General features: G+C 42.3%; 1 protein-coding gene and 1 long non-coding RNA gene across 2 annotated transcripts in view; both read left to right on the forward strand.

Moving 5' to 3' along the window:
- The window catches only part of LOC115205812 (protein IWS1 homolog), a 45519-nt gene that overhangs the window by 13282 nt on the left and 14239 nt on the right, over window positions 1-17998 (forward strand). Inside the window, 7 exon segments of the mRNA XM_029772150.1 lie at window positions 5042-5101; window positions 5443-5644; window positions 7372-7412; window positions 7415-7428; window positions 10402-10517; window positions 10631-10781; window positions 10871-10953. Of these exon segments, the coding sequence (XP_029628010.1) occupies window positions 5042-5101; window positions 5443-5644; window positions 7372-7412; window positions 7415-7428; window positions 10402-10517; window positions 10631-10781; window positions 10871-10953 (667 nt within the window).
- LOC115205822 (uncharacterized) lies at window positions 11162-13496 on the forward strand. The gene is made up of 2 exons (XR_003880685.1): window positions 11162-11299; window positions 12744-13496. It is a non-coding gene; the product is annotated as an uncharacterized LOC115205822 (long non-coding RNA).

The following is a 17998-nucleotide window of genomic DNA, read 5'->3' on the forward strand; positions in this document are numbered from 1 at the left end:
AGAATTTCTAAAAATCGGTTTTCACCTTGTCATTATGCTCTATTGTGTGTGTGTGTGCTGAGGAAATAGTTTTATTTAATACATTTTAGAATAAGACTGTAACATAACAAAATGTGGGAAGAAATTGAACCCGAAACCGCTGTACATTTAAAATCCCATGCAGAATGCTAACAAGTGCATTGTGAACATTTTATACAGTTTTGACCTAAACTATTTTCAGGACAGACATTTTCAGCTCATGAACAAAAAAATGGTATTCATGGTTTGCTGCACGCACAAAACAAATATTAGACAGTACGTCTCTTGTTCTAACCACTTAGTTCGATAGCTAACTAGCTACTAAGTAAGCAATCCAAATGTCCAATTGCAGAGCATTTAGCACATTTTAGACTGTTAACCCAGTTAACAGGTACCCATTAAGCCCAGTCTGGACTTTTTCCATTGTATTCAATATTTTTATGTAAGTAAAGTCATTAAACTTTATGAGAGATTCACTTTTTTTGGAAAAATTAGGGCTGTATATGTTAGAAATATCTAAACTTCGATTTTGGAACGCACACATTTGCACAAAGCGGGCAGTTCGGTTTTGTCACTTCAAGCCCAAATATATCCTACTTTGACTAAAACGGGGACTTGCATTGTTGTGCAACATCATGGGTCAGCTGACTTGCATACATACACTGCTCAAAAAAATAAAGGGAACACTAAAATAACACATCCTAGATCTGAATGAATGAAATAATCTTATTAAATACTTTTTTCTTTACATAGTTGAATGTGCTGACAACAAAATCACACAAAAATAATCAATGGAAATCCAATTTATCAACCCATGGAGGTCTGGATTTGGAGTCACACTCAAAATTAAAGTGGAAAACCACACTACAGGCTGATCCAACTTTGATGTAATGTCCTTAAACCAAGTCAAAATGAGGCTCAGTAGTGTGTGTGTGTGTGTGTGTGTGGCCTCCACGTGCCTGTATGACCTCCCTACAACGCCTGGGCATGCTCCTGATGAGGTGGTGGATGGTCTCCTGAGGGATCTCCTCCCAGACCTGGACTAAAGCATCCGCCAACTCCTGGACAGTCTGTGGTGCAACGTGGCGTTGGTGGATGGAGCGAGACATGATGTCCCAGATGTGCTCAATTGGATTCAGGTCTGGGGAACGGGCGGGCCAGTCTACAGCATCAATGCCTTCCTCTTGCAGGAACTGCTGACACACTCCAGCCACATGAGGTCTAGCATTGTCTTGCATTAGGAGGAACCCAGGGCCAACCACACCAGCATATGGTTTCACAAGGGGTCTGAGGATCTCATCTCGGTACCTAATGGCAGTCAGGCTACCTCTGGCGAGCACATGGAGGGCTGTGCGGCCCCCCCAAAGAAATGCCACCCCACACCATGACTGACCCACCGCCAAACCGGTCATGCTGGAGGATGTTGCAGGCAGCAGAACGTTCTCCACAGCGTCTCCAGACTCTGTCACGTCTGTCACATGTGCTCAGTGTGAACCTGCTTTCATCTGTGAAGAGCACAGGGCGCCAGTGGCGAATTTGCCAATCTTGGTCTTCTCTGGCAAATGCCAAACGTCCTGCACGGTGTTGGGCTATAAGCACAACCCCCACCTGTGGATGTCGGGCCCTCATACCACCCTCATGGAGTCTGTTTCTGACCGTTTGAGCAGACACATGTACATTTGTGGCCTGCTGGAGGTCATTTTGCAGGGCTCTGGCAGTGCTCCTCCTGCTCCTCCTTGCACAAAGGCGGAGGTAGCGGTCCTGCTGCTGGGTTGTTGCCCTTCTACATGCCTCCTCCACATCTCCTGATGTACTGGCCTGTCTCCTGGTAGCGCCTCCATTCTCTGGACACTACGCTGACAGACACAGCAAACCTTCTTGCCACAGCTCGCATTGATGTGCCATCCTAGATGAGCTGCACTACCTGAGCCATTTGTGTGAGTTGTAGACTCCGTCTCATGCTACCACTGGAGTGAAAGCACCGCCAGCATTCAAAAGTGACCAAAACATCAGCCAGGAAGCATAGGAACTGAGAAGTGGTCTGTGGTCACCACCTGCAGAACCACTCCTTTATTGGGGGTGTCTTGCTAATTGCCTATAAATTCCACCTGTTGTCTATTCCATTTGCACAACAGCATGTGAAATGTATTGTCAATCAGTGTTGCTTCCTAAGTGGACAGTTTGATTTCACAGAAGTGTGATTGACTTGGAGTTACATTGTGTTGTTTAAGTGTTCTCTTTTATTTTTTTGAGCAGTATACATACATACATACATACATACATACATACATACATACATACATACATACATACATACATACATACATACATACATACATACATACATACAGTGAGGGGAAAAAAGTATTTGATCCCCTGCTGATTTTGTACGTTTGCCCACTGACAAAGAAATGATCAGTCTATAATTTTAATGGTAGGTTTATTTGAACAGTGAGAGACAGAATAACAAAAAAAAAACAGAAAGCATGTCTAAAATGTTATAAAATTGATTTGCATTTTAATGAGGGGAAAAAAAACTATTATATAGGACCTAAAAATGCTAAGCTGGGTTGGGTAAAATACCATCCTGTGTAGATAACCAAGGTGGCTTATGGTTTTTGATATAAATATGAACTTGATTGAACAGACATGCATGTATTGTATAACATAATGTCCTAGGTGTGTCATCTGATGAAGATCATCAAAGGTTAGTGCTGCATTTAGCTGTGGTTTGGGTTTATGTGACATTATATGCTAGCTTGAAAAATGGGTGTCGGATTATTTATAGCTGGGTACTCTGCTGACATAATCTAATGTTTTGCTTTCATTGTAAAGCCTTTTTGAAATCGGACAGTGTGGTTAGATTAACGAGAGTCTTGTCTTTAAAATGGTGTAAAATAGTCATATGTTTGAGAAATTGAAGTAATAGCATTTCTAAGGTATTTGAATAACGCGCCACGGGATTCAACTGGCTGTTGAGTAGGTGGGACGCTTGAGGTTAATGTGTTTGAGCCATTGAGTTGTTGTGTTGTGTCAAGGTAGGGGGTGGTAGACAGAAGATGACCCTATTTGGTAAAAGACCAAATCCATATTATGGCAAGAACAGCTCAAATAAGCAAACAGAAATGACAGTCGATTACTTTAAGACACCATAGACACACATACTTGTCACAGACACACCTTGGTTTTACTGTCAGTCAATCTGGAATATTTCAAGAACTTTGAAAGTTTCTTCAAGTGCAGTTGCGAAAACCATCAAGCGCTATGATGAAACTGGCTCTCATGAGGACCGCCACAGGAATGGAAGACCCAGAGTTACCTCTGCTGCAGAGGATAAGTTCATTAGAGTTAACTGCACCTCAGATTGCTGCCCAAATCAATGCCTCACAGAGTTCAAGTAACAGACACATCTCAACATCAACTGTGTCCTTTGATCTGATGAGTTGGTTGCAACCGCCGTGTCTTTGTGAGATGCAGAGTAGGTGAACAGATGATCTCCGCATATGTGGTTCCCACCGTGAAGCACGAAGGAGGTGGTGTAATGATGTGGGGGTGCTTTGCTGGTGACACTGTCTGATTTATTTAGAATTCAAGGCACACTTAACCAGCATGGCTACCACAGCATTCTGCAGTGATACACCAGTCCCACCAAGCGCAAACCAGATGGGATATCATTTGTTTTTCAACAGGACAATGACCCAGAACACACCTCCAAGCTGTGTAAGGGCTATTTGACCAAGAATGAGCGTGATGGAGTGCTGCATCAGATGGCCTGGCCTCCACAATCACCCGATCTCAACCAAATTGAGATGGTTTGGGATGAGTTAGTCCGCAGAGTGAAGGAAAAGCAGCCAACAAGTGCTCAGCATGGAGTATTGTTGAGCGTGAAAAACCCAGCAGTGTTGCAGTTTTTGACACACTCAGACTGGTGCCCCTGGCACCTACTAACGTACCCTGTTCAAAGCCCCTTAAATATTTTGTCTTGCCCATAGGCTACATTGCGGGGTGGTAGATGCCCAGTCTCCCGTATGGCTCAGCTCAGGTGCCTGCATACACCATAGACACATACTTGTCACAGACACACCTTGGTTTCACTGTCCAAGTGGGGACCAAAACATTTATTCCCATTCAAAATCCTATTTTCCTTAACCCCTAACAGTTAAACTAACCCTAATTGTACCCCTTAACCTAAAGGCGTCAGCATGCCAGGCGAACCAAAGGAGTGTGCTCGCATACTCCCTTAAAAGACCTTCGCTTGAAAAACTATAAGAAATATAGTACTGTGTCAATTGTTTTGATGCCAAAGCCAGTATACATACACTTCCTCAAAATAGTCAGAATGAATCTATGACTCAAGAAATGTCATACTTTATGTTTTTGCAGAGGAGATCTTAGTTGTGCAATTTTACATCTAAGATGTTTGCAGTATTTCTCAATAAAAAAATGGGCATGAAAACAAGTCCTCTTGTTGAATGACAACAGACTTTATTGAGTAATCCATACTGTTGACCAATCACTGACGAAGGGGCGAAGACTTCGGCTATCAACTTTGGCTTGCCTAAATTTTTTGTTTACGCCCGAACAGCTGGAAAAACCCTTACTGAAGTCTAAATCGAACAAACATTTTTCATTTTGGGGACTGACGAAATGTCCCTTTTTAATTATTGTTTTACTATCCTTGTGAGGACTTTTGGAACCCAAAAGGATAGTGAAGTTAGACCACACAGAATTCAGCTCGGACAGACACAGGCAGGCGTCAGCTCGGACAGATCCAGCTCAGAGAGGTCCAACTCATGTACTCTGTCAGCAGCATATTTTAATTTAGAATGGAAAATGAATGTGTTTATGCAATAAATGTTAGGGCATTGAATCGAAATGAATCGCACCAAATTGTTTCAAACTAAAATGTATCGTTACTTTTCTAAGTGAAAGATGCACATCCCTGCACTGTATCTATCAGGTCTCTAACTCCATCTGTTGGTTTCTTAATGTGATTTTGTTGAATGTGTATGTGCTGTTACAGTGAAGAGGAAGAAGGCCATCCTGTCAGACAGTGAAGATGAGGAGAAGGCTGACGAACCAGGTAAAATGACAGACCGGCAGCTGGGCCCGCGCGATTGGGTGGCTCTGGTCAAAAGTAATGTACTGTATGGGGAAATAGGGTGCCATTTAAGATGCACACCTTATCTTGAAGTCTATGACGGTTAGCTAGTGTGTGGAGATTAAGGCTGCATCTTAAATTACTCCATAGTGTACACTACACTGTGGTGTGTTAGGTCTGTATTTTTTTATTGAGCTGCTCTGTTGGCCAGGTCTCCCTTGTAAAAAGAGGTCTTCTGACCTCAATCGCACTTCCTAGATAAATAGTTTTGGTCAGAGCCGTGGGGCTCTATGATCATAATGATGGTGGTGACTCTTCCTCAGCGTCGAAGAAGAGCCGCACCGTGTCTGACGACGAGAACTCTGACAGTAACGCAGGCTCAGAAGCGCCCGACAAAACCATGGCCAAACTGCGGGAACTGGGCTCAGAAAGCGAAGACGAGGATGATGGACAGAAGGCGGCAGGAGGGAAGAAGGACGAGAAAACACTGTTTGGTAGCGACAGCGAATCAGGTAACGAGGAAGAGTAAGTATTCCGATCCCTTCACACACACTCACACTCCGTTTTAGTTTGAGTTTTGAATTTCCTTATATAAATGACAATTTGCTGTTTACTTTGCTTTTTACTAACTTTGTCATTCTTTCTGTAATGATAGCACTATACAAGGTATTGTTATTTTTATTCTGTAACTTGACATAAATAAAATTGTATTGGATTTTTTCACATGCTTTGTAAACAACAGGTGAAATGCTTACTTACGGGTCATTTTCCAACAATGTAGAGTTAAAGATAGATTACAAAAAATTATATTAAAATATTGACATAAGGAGTAACAAATAACAATGAGTAAAAATAACAGGGAGTACCAGTACCGAGTCGCTGTGCTGGCGTTTGAGGTAATTACTATTATTTCAATAAGGAACACAGATGTATTTTACAGCTGGGCCCTGCATATACATGTTTACACATACAGTTTAGGTACAATGATTAAGAAATTACACAATACAAACAAAGCGGTCACAGATGGCATAAAAAAATACAGTAGCAGATTGTTACATTTACACACAGGTTATTCCCCTAATAGCACAAGAACTTGCATTAACTGAATCAGTTGCATGCAATACAAAAATGAAAATCCTCCAATTGTTTAAAATGGGCAGGGGGACAAGTCTCAACTTTAAGTTTAGTCTGCAGGCTATTCCATAAACAAGGAGCGTAACAGGAAAAGGCAGCCATACCCAACTCTGTGGAGATCGCAGGGGCGTCAAGTGTAATCCTGGCTTGAGACCTGGTTTTATGAATTATAGTTATAATGTTGATGAGTGACGATAAATAAGAAGGTCGTTTATTCAGAAGGGCTTTATAGACACACGAGAGCATGTTGTTCTCGTCTCATGGACAGCGAAGTCCAACCCACATTTTGATATAAAACACAGTGGTGAGTTCTGTAGCTAGCACCCGTAATAAACCTAAGTGCGCAGTGATAAGTAGCATCCAGCGATTTTTAAGTGTGGATGCCATAGCATGCATGTAGATAATATCCCCATAATCTATAACAGACATAACTTGCACAATTTGTCTTCTATTTGGAGAGGACAAACATGTTCCTGTTTCTATAGAGGAAGCCTAGCTTGATTTTTAGCCATTTACAAAGTTCGTCAACATGTATTTTAAAAGACAGTTTATCATCCAACCATATCCATAAGTATTTATATGCAGAGACCTGATTAATTCGAGAGCCATCTAAGCTCGTAAGTGCAAGTGTATTTTCAACCAACTTTTTGAACCTATTCAAAATCATAAAATATTTTATTTGTATTTAAAACAAGTTTCAGCTGTATAAAAGACCCTTTTAATATCTTAAAATCTGTCTCCAATTGTGATGATGCTTGGTCAGCTGTTGAAGCGATAGAGTACATGAGTGTCATCAGCATATAAATTAATTTTACACTTATCTCATCACCGATATTGTTTATGTAGAGCGTGAACAGTAATGGACCAAGTATAGAACCTTGTGGGACCCCTTTAACCAAGTCCAATGGCTCCGACTGGATGCCGTCGACTCGAACAGCCTGACTTCTATCCTTTAGATAGTCATGAAACCAACGACAGGCTTCCGATCCCAGTCCTATTAACGACCGCTTACCCAAGTCTGCAGTACATGCGATACATATGTACTGAAAGGATGCGTATGTATTCTAGACCATATGGTTGGTTCTGATTGTAGGGTTCATATGCTCTCTCTCATATAGGAAAATGATTGCAGACATTTTTGGTGACTCGGGTGATGAAGAGGGGAAGAGTTTACGGTGAGTTTTACTAACTTTACAAATCAAATTTCAAAAGTTTGGACACACATACTCATTCCATAGTTTTTCTTTATTTTTACTATTTTCTACATTGTAGAATAATAGGGAAGACATCAAAACTATGAAATAACACATATGGAATCATATAGTAACCAAAAAAGTGTTAAAGAAATCTAAATATATTTGAGTTTCTTCAAAGTAGCCACTCCTGTAGCGGGCCGGGCACAATGCACGCTGACAAAGTCGCCAGGTGTACGGTGTTTCCTCCAGCGCGTTTGTGTGGTTGGCTTAAGCGAGTATTGTGTCAAGAAGCAGTGCAACTTGTCAATGTTGTGTTTCGGAGAACGCACAGCTCTCGATCTTCGCCTCTCCAGAGTCCATACGGGAGTAGCAGCGATGGTTCAAGACTAACTAACAATTTGGATATCACGAAATTGGGTAGAAAATGGGGTATAAATAAATAAACAGCCTTGATGGCCTTAATGTAGTTTTTATTCTCTCAGTCCCAGCTTTGATGCACCTGTACTGACCTCGCCTTCTGGGTTATAGCGGTGTCCACAGGCCGTGGCTCGGATGGTTGATGTACTTGATGATCTTTTTAGCCTTCCTGTGACATCGAGTGCTGTAGGTGTCCTGGAGCCAAGCCACATTTCTTCAGCCTCCTGAGATTGAAGAGGTGCTGTTGTGGTGTCTTCACCACACTGTGTGGGTGGACCATTTCAGATCGTCAGTGATGTATATGCCGAGGACCTTGAAGCTTTCCACCTTCTCTACTGCGGTCCCGTTGATGTGGATAGGTGCGTGCTCCCTCTGCTGTTTCCTGAAGTCCACGATCAGCTAGTTTGTTTTGTTGTGATGTTATTTTCCTGGCACCACTCTCCCAGAGCCCTCACCTCAACCCTGTAGGCTGTCTCATTGTTGGTAATCAGTCCTACTACTGTTGTCGTCTGCAAACTTGATGATTTGAGTTGGAGGCGTGCGTGGCCATGCAGTCGTGTGTGAACAGGGAGTACAGGAGGGAGCTGAGCACACACACCCTTCTGGGGCCCCTGTGTTGAGGATCAGCGAAGTGGAGGTGTTTCCTACCTTCACCACCTGGGGACGGTCCATCAGGAAGTCCAGGATCCTGTTGCACAATTTTATTCGACACATGCTTCGTAAACAAAAGTTAAATGTTTACTCACGGGCCCTTCCCAACAATGCAGAGAGAAAGAAAATAGAGAAATAATCTATACATAATAACACGCACAATTATAAATACACAGTGAGTAACGATAACTTGGTGTACCAGTGATGTTGTTAGACTTGCCCCAAACATAATGCTTTGTGTTCAGGACAAAAAGTTTATTTCTTTGCCATATTTTTTGCAGTATCACTTTAGTTTCTTATTGCAAACAATTTTTTGGAATATTTGTATTCTGTAAAGACTTCCTTTTCACTCTGTCATTTAGGTTAGTATTGTCGAGTAACTGCAAAGTTGATCCATCCTCAGTTTTCTCCTATCACAGCCATTAAGCTATGTAACTGTTGTAGCCTTTGGTCTCCATGGTGAAATCACTGAGCCTTTTTCTTCCTCTCCGGCAACTGAGTTAGGAAGGACGCCTGTATCTTTGTAGTGACTGGGTGTGTTGATACACCATCCAAAGCGTAATTAATAACTTCATCATACTGAAAGGGATATTCAGTGTCTGCTTTTTCTTCTCCACGTCTACCAATAGGTGCACTTCTTCTTTGCGAGACATTGTAAAACATCCATGATCTTTGCTTGGAATTCACTACTCGACTGAGGGAACTTACAATTATCTGTATATGGGGTACTCATAAAAATTGTTAACCACTGTTATTGCACACAGAATAAGCCCATGCAACTTATGTGACTTGTTAAGCAAATTCTTACTCCTGAATGTATGTAGGCTTGCCATAACAAAGCGGTTGAATACTTAGTGACTCAAGGCATTTCAGCTTTAACATTTATTTTTTATTATTTTATTGTTTATTTCTAAAAACAAAATTACACTTAGACTTTGTGGGGTATTGTGTGTAGATCAGTTGCACAATCTCGACGTAATCAATTTTCAATTCACACTAACACAACAAAATGTGGAAAGAGTCTAGGTGTGTGAATGCCTTATGAAGGCACTGTATGTACATATAACTAGGAATGAAGTGACTAGGCCAAAGGATAGATAATAAACATTAGCAGCAGTCTATGTGATCAGTCCCAAAAAAAGTTTGTGCAAAAAGGGTCAATGCAGATGGTCTGGGTAGCTATTTGGTTAACTATTTAACAAACTATTCAGCAGTCTCATGGCTTGGGGGCAGAAGCTATTCAGGGTCCCGTTTGTTCTAGCATCGGTACCGCATGCCCTGCGGTAGCACAGAGGAACAGTCTATGACTTGGGTGGCTAAAGTTTGTACATTTTTAGGACCTTTCTCTAACACCGCCTGGTGTAGATGTACTGGGCCGTATGCACAACAGAGGGTAGCCACTTGCGGGTCAGATACCAAGCAGTATGTTGTCTTGCTGTTCTGCCTCCTGTCCTAGTGTTGTCTCTCCATTGGTCCCGCTAGCAATCCTACCCCTGCACTTTTTACAGATCTTAAAGTACTGGACAAGTGAGCGCTAGCCATAAAGAATATTTAGCCTATAACTTGTATTATTCAGAAACATAAAATACCGCCATACTGTCAAAAATGAGAAAAATACTGTGAAATTGTTTTTTTGACCATATCCAGTCCTTTCAGATCTGTGAACATCAAGGGTCCCAATCACAGATTAAGTTTGTCCTGGACAAAAAAGCATTCTTAATGGAGAATCTCCATTGAAAGGGCTTTTAGTCCAGGATTACACTTAATCTGTCTGGGAAACTGCCCCCAAATGTTTAGGGACTCTTGGGAATTGTCCAGACACCGAAACTATACCTTATCTTTGATTCCCGATCCCAACGACTGATGTTGTTTCTGCACCAATAGGGTTTCAATCAGGAGGATCTGGAGGGGGATAAGAACCAATCACAGGCCTCAGCAAGGAAAGCAATGGCAGACGACTCGGACTCTGACGAGGGCGTGGACAGGGGTGGTGGCCAAGAGTGAGTATCTCATGAAGTCTTTGTCAATATTTTCAATCAATCGATTTCCTCTTGCCACTATACTTTCATTCTATAGTGGAGGCGTGGCTAACTGGCTGACTGTCTCTATTCAGCACCAGCTTCATGTCAGACTTTGACGTGATGCTGGCTCGTAAGAAGGCCCAGAGCGGGAAGCGACGACGGAACCGCGACGGGGGAACGTTCATAAGTGATGCTGACGATGTGGTCAGCGCCATGATCACCAAGATGACAGAGGCTGCAGAGGTGATGTTCAGGCCCCAAACTGTGTGTGTGTTCTGTCATAGCTCTTCAATGCAGATGCGGGTGTACCATTCTAACTGTGTGATTTACAGGAGGACAGAACACTGAATGCTCAGAAGAAGCCAGCCTTAAAAAAGCTGACCCTCCTCCCCACTGTAGTTATGCACCTGAAAAAGTGAGTCCATCCATGGCTCTCGATACTACCACAAGCATAGTCTATATTCATTGACTTTACAAAACATTAGGAACTTTCCATGACAGAATGACCAGGTGAAAGCTGTGATTTCTTATTGATGTCACTTGTTAAATCCACTTCAATCAGTGTAGATGAAGGGGAGGAGACCGGTTAAAGAAGGATTTTTAAGTCTTGAGACATGGATTGTGTATGTGTGGCATTGAGGGTGAATTGGCAAGACCAAATATTTAAGTGCCTTGGAACGGGGTATCGTAGTAGGTTCCAGCCTCTTAAGGCAGTTCTGAAGGATGGCTGTAGTGTCTATTTTAATTTTTAATTTTTGAGTGTTAACCTCTTTGGTATAGGGGGCAGTATTGAGAATTTTGGAAAAAATATGTTCCCATTTTTAACTGCCTCCTACACCAACTCAGAAGCTAGAATATGCATATTATTGTTCAGGTTTGGATAGAAAACACTCTGAATTTTCTAAAACTGTTTGAATGGTGTCTGTGAGTATAACAGAACTCCTATGGCAGGCAAAAACCTGACAAGGCTTCAAGCAGGAAGTACCCTGTCTGACAAGGAGTCGTGCGTCTTACCTCTTTTTATTGAAAAGTAAGGATCTTAGCTGTAACGTGACAATTCCCAGGGCTCCAATAGGCTCTCAGAGCCCGCGAAATAACTGAAGGTTTACGAGGGAACCTCAGGTTGAAATATATTATCGCCTTTTGTAAGTGGATGCTCGGAGGACCTTTCAATGATGCGCGTGCATGAGTCGCTTCTGAGGAGAAATTTTATTCGGCTGTTTAGGCTCAATGCATACTCCCGGTCGGAATATTAACACTTCTCTATGACATAAATGGCATAAAAATTGGTTTTAAACAGCGGTTGACATGCTTCGAAGTACGGTAATGGAATATTTAGACATTTTTGACACGCCAATGCGCCATGCGCGACACCGCGAAGAAGCATTCTAGAACTCACGAACAAAACGTCGCTGTTGGAACATAACGATGGATTATTTGGGACCAAACCAACATTTGTTATTGAAGTAGAAGTCCTGGCAGTGTATTCTGATGAAGAACAAGCAAGGTAAGAACATTTTTCTTATAGGAAATGTGATTTTGGTGGAGGCTGAACTGGGTGGGTATCTAAATAGCTAGCCCTGTAATGCCGGGCTATGTACTTAGATTATTGCAAAATGTGCTTCATCCGAAAAGCTATTTTAAAATCGGACATATCGAGTGCATAGAGGGGTAATGTATCTATAATTCTTAAAATAATTGTTATGCTTTTTGTGAACGTTTATCGTGAGTAATTTAGTAAAATCACCGGAAGTGTTCGGTGGGAATGCTAGTTCTGAACGTCACATGCTAATGTAAAAAGCTGGTTTTTGATATAAATATGAACTTGATTGAACAGACATGCATGTATTGTATAACACAATGTCCTAGGTGTGTCATCTGATGAAGATCATCAAAGGTTAGTGCTGCATTTAGATATGGTTTGGGTTTATGTGACATGATATGCTAGCTTGAAAAATGGCTGTGTGATTATTTCTGGCTGGGTACTCTGCTGACATAATCTAATGTTTTGCTTTTGTTGTAAAGCCTTTTTGAAATCGGACAGTGGGGTTAGATTAACGAGATTCTTGTCTTTAAATAGCTGTGAAATAGTCATATGTTTGAGAAATTGAAGTTATAGCATTTCTAACGATTCAAAAATCGCGCCACTGGATTGAAGTGGCTGTTACGTAGGTGGGACGAAATCGTCCCACATAGCCCAGAGAGGTTAACTATAAACTTGATGTCCTCTTTAGCCTTGTCTACAAGGCTTGCTGCCACCAAATGCGCCTTGGTTTGGGTGTTGTACAGCCCAACTTTGAATTCTGCATGATAAGCCAGGGGTTATGCGTTTGCTTGTTGTTGAACTGCAAATTACACCTGATATGAGCACTGCGTCGGTAGATGCACTGCCCAGCTCCCCGTCTCCCTCTCATGCTGAGTCTGACTCGCTAGTAGGCCTATGGTGGGGGTGCCGGTGGTGATGCTGAACTGGTGGGATTAGCAGCGCTGCTAGCTTAGAGGCATTGCCATCAGGAACTTTTGCCTCTCCTCCGCACTGACCGATCTCTGGCTCGTTCTGGGTTTAATTCACCATCTTTCTCTGGATTTCCGGACTTGGAAAATGTCATCAACCTTGAATCCCTTTTCTTATCCATTTTTTTTTTATTATTTGGCTTTCCACATTTCAAATTCAGTAGGGAGACGACTGGCCTAGACGACGTGATTTACGTAGGGACCTCTTCACCAGCTGATCACCACTACCAAGACCTGTGTCAGGATCAGTTACTTCCAACACTGGCCCTCCCCAAAACCTCTATGTACAAATAATAGCGCAGGTCTGGAATCAATGTGGTAGGATAGGATGCTTACACAGAAGGATCACCCCGCATTTACTTGATGGTCTTTCTGGGGGACAGGGGAAGTGATTTAACCCTGATCGCTTTTATTAGAATGTCTACAGTGCGAACAGTGAAACAATTAATAAATCATGCCGTGAGAGGTACCGGATCGGGGAAATACGTGTCAGAACAAACAAAGTCCAATCTGAGCGGTGCCGGATCCTGTTCCAGCAGGATCCAGCTCAAATTAAGCACTAGCTATATGTTTTGATTTTTAATACATTGTAAGGCTGCTTTGTTTTTTGCGCAGGCTGTACACACTTCATTAGTCTCTTATTCACAATTTGACAAGCGCTTGATAATGCCTCGAATTTCACGGCGGCATCCCCTTTGTGGCCGTAATGCACCCTAAAAAAATCCATGCCTTTTGCGGCCAGTGGCCGTTGTGCCCTTGGCCTGGAGTGCTGCGTTGGGCCCTTCTCACTGAGCGCTCTGCACTCCTAAGCACCTCTCACTCAGATGGCTCTCCATCGGGTGATCGGGTCTTTCTCACAGGCTACAAGTGAAGAGACGCATCGGGGACGCAACTGCGCGCATCCTTATGCAATTCCGAGATGCATATGACGGTCCAAATTTTACTTTTCGTCAGCCAACAAGATGAGTAGGCCTAAAAGAACAGCAAAAGCACTAGCCTATGTCAATCTACTATCCAAATCAAATTTATTTATATAGCCCTTCGTACATCAGCTGATATCTCAAGGTGCTGTACAGAAACCCCCATAATACAGAAGTTGACCTATTCTGTGCGATAAATAAATATTCTAAACATAGTCTGGAACAGTTGTAGGATTCAATGGATCCCAAATTAATACAACCCCACTAGCATCAAAAAAAACTTTTTTACGCAATGTGGCTGACACAACAAATCAGAACATTTAGCTTAAAATGTTGATAAACTGAGGCTATTTCTTCACATTATAAGCAGAGCAATGTGCACTTATGGCAGTAGGCCATAAGCATGAATGTTCCATTACCCGAAAACACCATTATCAAAGGTGACCGCAAACGTGATTATACATGTAATGCTTTTGTTATAACGGTGCATTTTTATGGTAAATTCTAGCCCAAACTTGAAACTGACATGCTGCTTAACTGTGCCAGTTAGGCTCTAAACACCTTGTAAAGCAGATTAATGTGCTTAATTGTAAGAAGTTATTTGGTCACTTTAGTTGTGATACAAACCTTATCAAAACATATAGGTCTATGGGCTAGACTACATGAGGTGTGCGACTATGATTCGAAAGGCATTGTTTCTTATGCTGGGCATCATTCACAAGTGATAGTTTGATAGGCTAATATTGTCACCTATTGTTGATTTAATCTTGTCTTTACATATACAAAATTATGTATGTGTGAAATTTATTTTGATTTAGAATGGACCCTTATCATGCACCTGTCTCAAAACGGGCAGCGGGATAAAATGCATGTAATCTATGCACTTAAATAGCGAATGGAGGATGCTTTTCCGGTGGTTAATTTTCATGCCAGCCAGGTAGGCTTTTCTCCTGTTGTGAAGATAAACAATGTGCTTAATATTAGGAAAGTTGAGAGAAATATAGTAGGCCTAGGCTATAGAAGGCTTAGGGGATCCTCTTTTTAGTAGCCATCAATCTGTTTTCTCGCGTAACTGCATAGCCTATTGAAATGTTGCGCAAAATGAGCTCATGGGCTCATGAAGTGTGTGTGATTTAGATTTTCAATCACATTTGCATTGATGCCAGAGTGATTAGAGGGACCGTAGAGTGCTGAGTACAAGGCAGTTAGCAAGTTTTGTAGACTACTAATGACCATCACAGCATCAGAGCTTGGAGAAGCCTAATTACCGTGACAAAACGGTCCCATGGAATTTGACTGTCGTCATTACTCGTGACCACCGGTGTGGTGGTAATACAGTCACCGTAACAGCCCCATACAGGTTTAAAAATGATTCTTTAACTTGTCTCCTCCCCTTCGTCTACACTGATTTGAAGTGGATTTAACAAGTGAGATCATAGCTTTCACGTGGTCAGTCTATGTAATGGAAAGAGCAAGTGTTCCTAATGTTTTGTACACTGTGAGAAATACCACATGGAATCATGTAGTAACCAAAAAAGTGTTAAACAAATCTAAATCTATTTAATATTTGAGAATTTTCCAAGCTTCTTCAGGTGCAGTTGCAAAAAACATCAAGCGCTATGATGAACTGTCTCTCGTGAGGACCGCCACAGGAAAGGAAGACCCAGAAGTTACCTATGCTGCAGAGGATAAGTTTATTAGAGTTACCAACCTCAGATATTGCAGCCCAAATAAATGCTTCAGACTTCAAGTAACAGACATTTCAACATCAACTGTTCAGAGGCTGCGTGAATCAGGCCGTCACGGTCGAATTGCTGCAAAGAAACCACTATTAAAGGACACCAATAAGAAGAAGAAACTTGCTCGGGCCAAGAAGCACGAGCAATGGACAGTAGATTGGTGGAAATCTGTCATTTGGTCTAGAGTCCAAATTTTAGATTTTTGGTTCCAACCACCGTGTCTTTGTGAGACAGTGTATGTGAACGGATGATCTCCGCATGTGTGGTTCACACCGTGAGACATGGAGGTGTGGGGGTGCTTTGCTGGTGACACTGTCTGTGATTTATTTAGAATTCAAGGCACACTTAACCAGCATGGCTACCACAGCATTCTGCAGCGATATGCCATCCCATCTGGTGTGGCCACCATCTGCATTAAGTACTGCAGTGCATCTCTTCCTCATGTTCTGCACCAGAGTTGCCAGTTCTTGCTGTGAGATGTTACCCCACTCTTCCACCAAGACACCTGCAAGTTACCAGACATTTCTGGGGGGAATGGCCCTAGCCCTCACCCTTCGATCCAACAAGTCTCAGATGTGCTCAATGGGATTGAGATCCTGGCTCTTCGCTGGCCGTGGCAGAACACTGACATTCCAGTGTCGCAGGAAAGCACGCACAGAGCGAGCAGTATGGCTGGTGGCATTGTCATGCTGGAGGGTCATGTCAGGATGAGCCTGCAGGAAGGGTACCACATGAGGGAGGAAGATGTTTTCCCTGTAATGCACAGCGTTGAGATTGTCTGCAATGACAACAAGCTCAGTCCGATAATGCTGTGACACACCGACCCCAGACCATGACGGACCCTCCTCCTCCAAATTGATCCCGCTCCAGAGTACAGACCTCAGTGTAACGCTCATTCCTTCGATGATAAACACGAATCCGACCATCACCCCTGGTGAGACAAAACCGCGACTCGTCAGTGAAGAGCACTTTTTGCCAGTCCTCTCTGGTCCAGCGATGGTGGGTTTGTGCCCATAAGTGACGTTGTTGCCGGTGATGTCTGGTGAGGACCTGCCTTAGAACATGCCTGCATGCCCCCAGTCCAGCCTCTCTCAGCCTATTGTGGACAGTCTGTGCACTGATGGAGGGATTGTGCGTTCCTGGTGTCACTCGGGCAGTTGTTGCCATCCTGTACTGATCCTGTGCAGGTGTTGTTACACGTGGTCTGCCACTGCTAGGACGATCAGCTGTCTGTCCTGTCTCCCTGTAGCGCTGTCTTAGGTGTCTCACAGTACGAACATTGCAATTTATTGCCCTGGCCACATCTGCAGTCCTCATGCCTCCTTGCACAGATGAGCAGGGTCCCTGGGCATCTTTCTTTTGGTGTTTTACAATTCAGTAGAAAGGCCTCTTTAGTGTGCTAAGTTTTCATAACTGTGACCTTAATTGCCTACCGTCTGTAAACTTTTAGTGTCTTACATCTAGGCGTTCCGCTAGCCAACAGCCAATGGGATCGCATGGCGTGAAATACAAAAACAACTAAAATACCACAATTCAATTTTCTCAAACATACGACTATTTTACACCATTTTCACTATTTTCAAAATTTTTCTCCTGAATCCAACCACGTTGTCCGATTTTCAAAAAGGCTTTACAGCGAAAGCAAAACATTAGATTATGTTAGGATACCACCACAGCAAAAAAACAACAGCCATTTTCCTAGCAAGGACAGCCATTTTCCAAGCAAGGGTAGCCGTCCAAAAGCACAAAACCAGCTAAAATTATGCATTAACCTTTGACGATCTTCATCAGATGACACTCCTAGGACATTGTTAGACAATACATGCATTTTTTTTTTGTTCCATCAAGTTCATATTTATATTAAAAAAAAAACATTTTACATAGGCGCGTGACGTTCAGAAAATGTATTCACCCCAAAATTGCAGGTGAATGTGCACCATAATTTACAGAAATACTCATCATAAACGTTGACAAAATATATAACAATTAATTAAAGAAGTATAGATAAACTATTCCTTTATGCAAACGCTTTGTCAGATTTCAAAATAACTTTACGGAGAAAGCACATTGTTCAATATTCTGAGTACTGAGCCCCAAGCTATTCAGTTAGCTGTCCAGCCACGGCATCCACAAAACGCTGAAATATGTTAAAAATATTATCTTACCTTTGCTGATCTTCGGCTGAATGCACTCAGAAGGTCTCCCACTTCCACAAGAAATGTTCATTTGTTCGATAAAGTCCATAATTTATGTTGAAATAAATCCATTTTTGATGGCACGTCCAGAT

Source organism: Salmo trutta, chromosome 13, assembly GCF_901001165.1.
Source record: "Salmo trutta chromosome 13, fSalTru1.1, whole genome shotgun sequence".
Taxonomy (NCBI): domain Eukaryota; kingdom Metazoa; phylum Chordata; class Actinopteri; order Salmoniformes; family Salmonidae; genus Salmo; species Salmo trutta.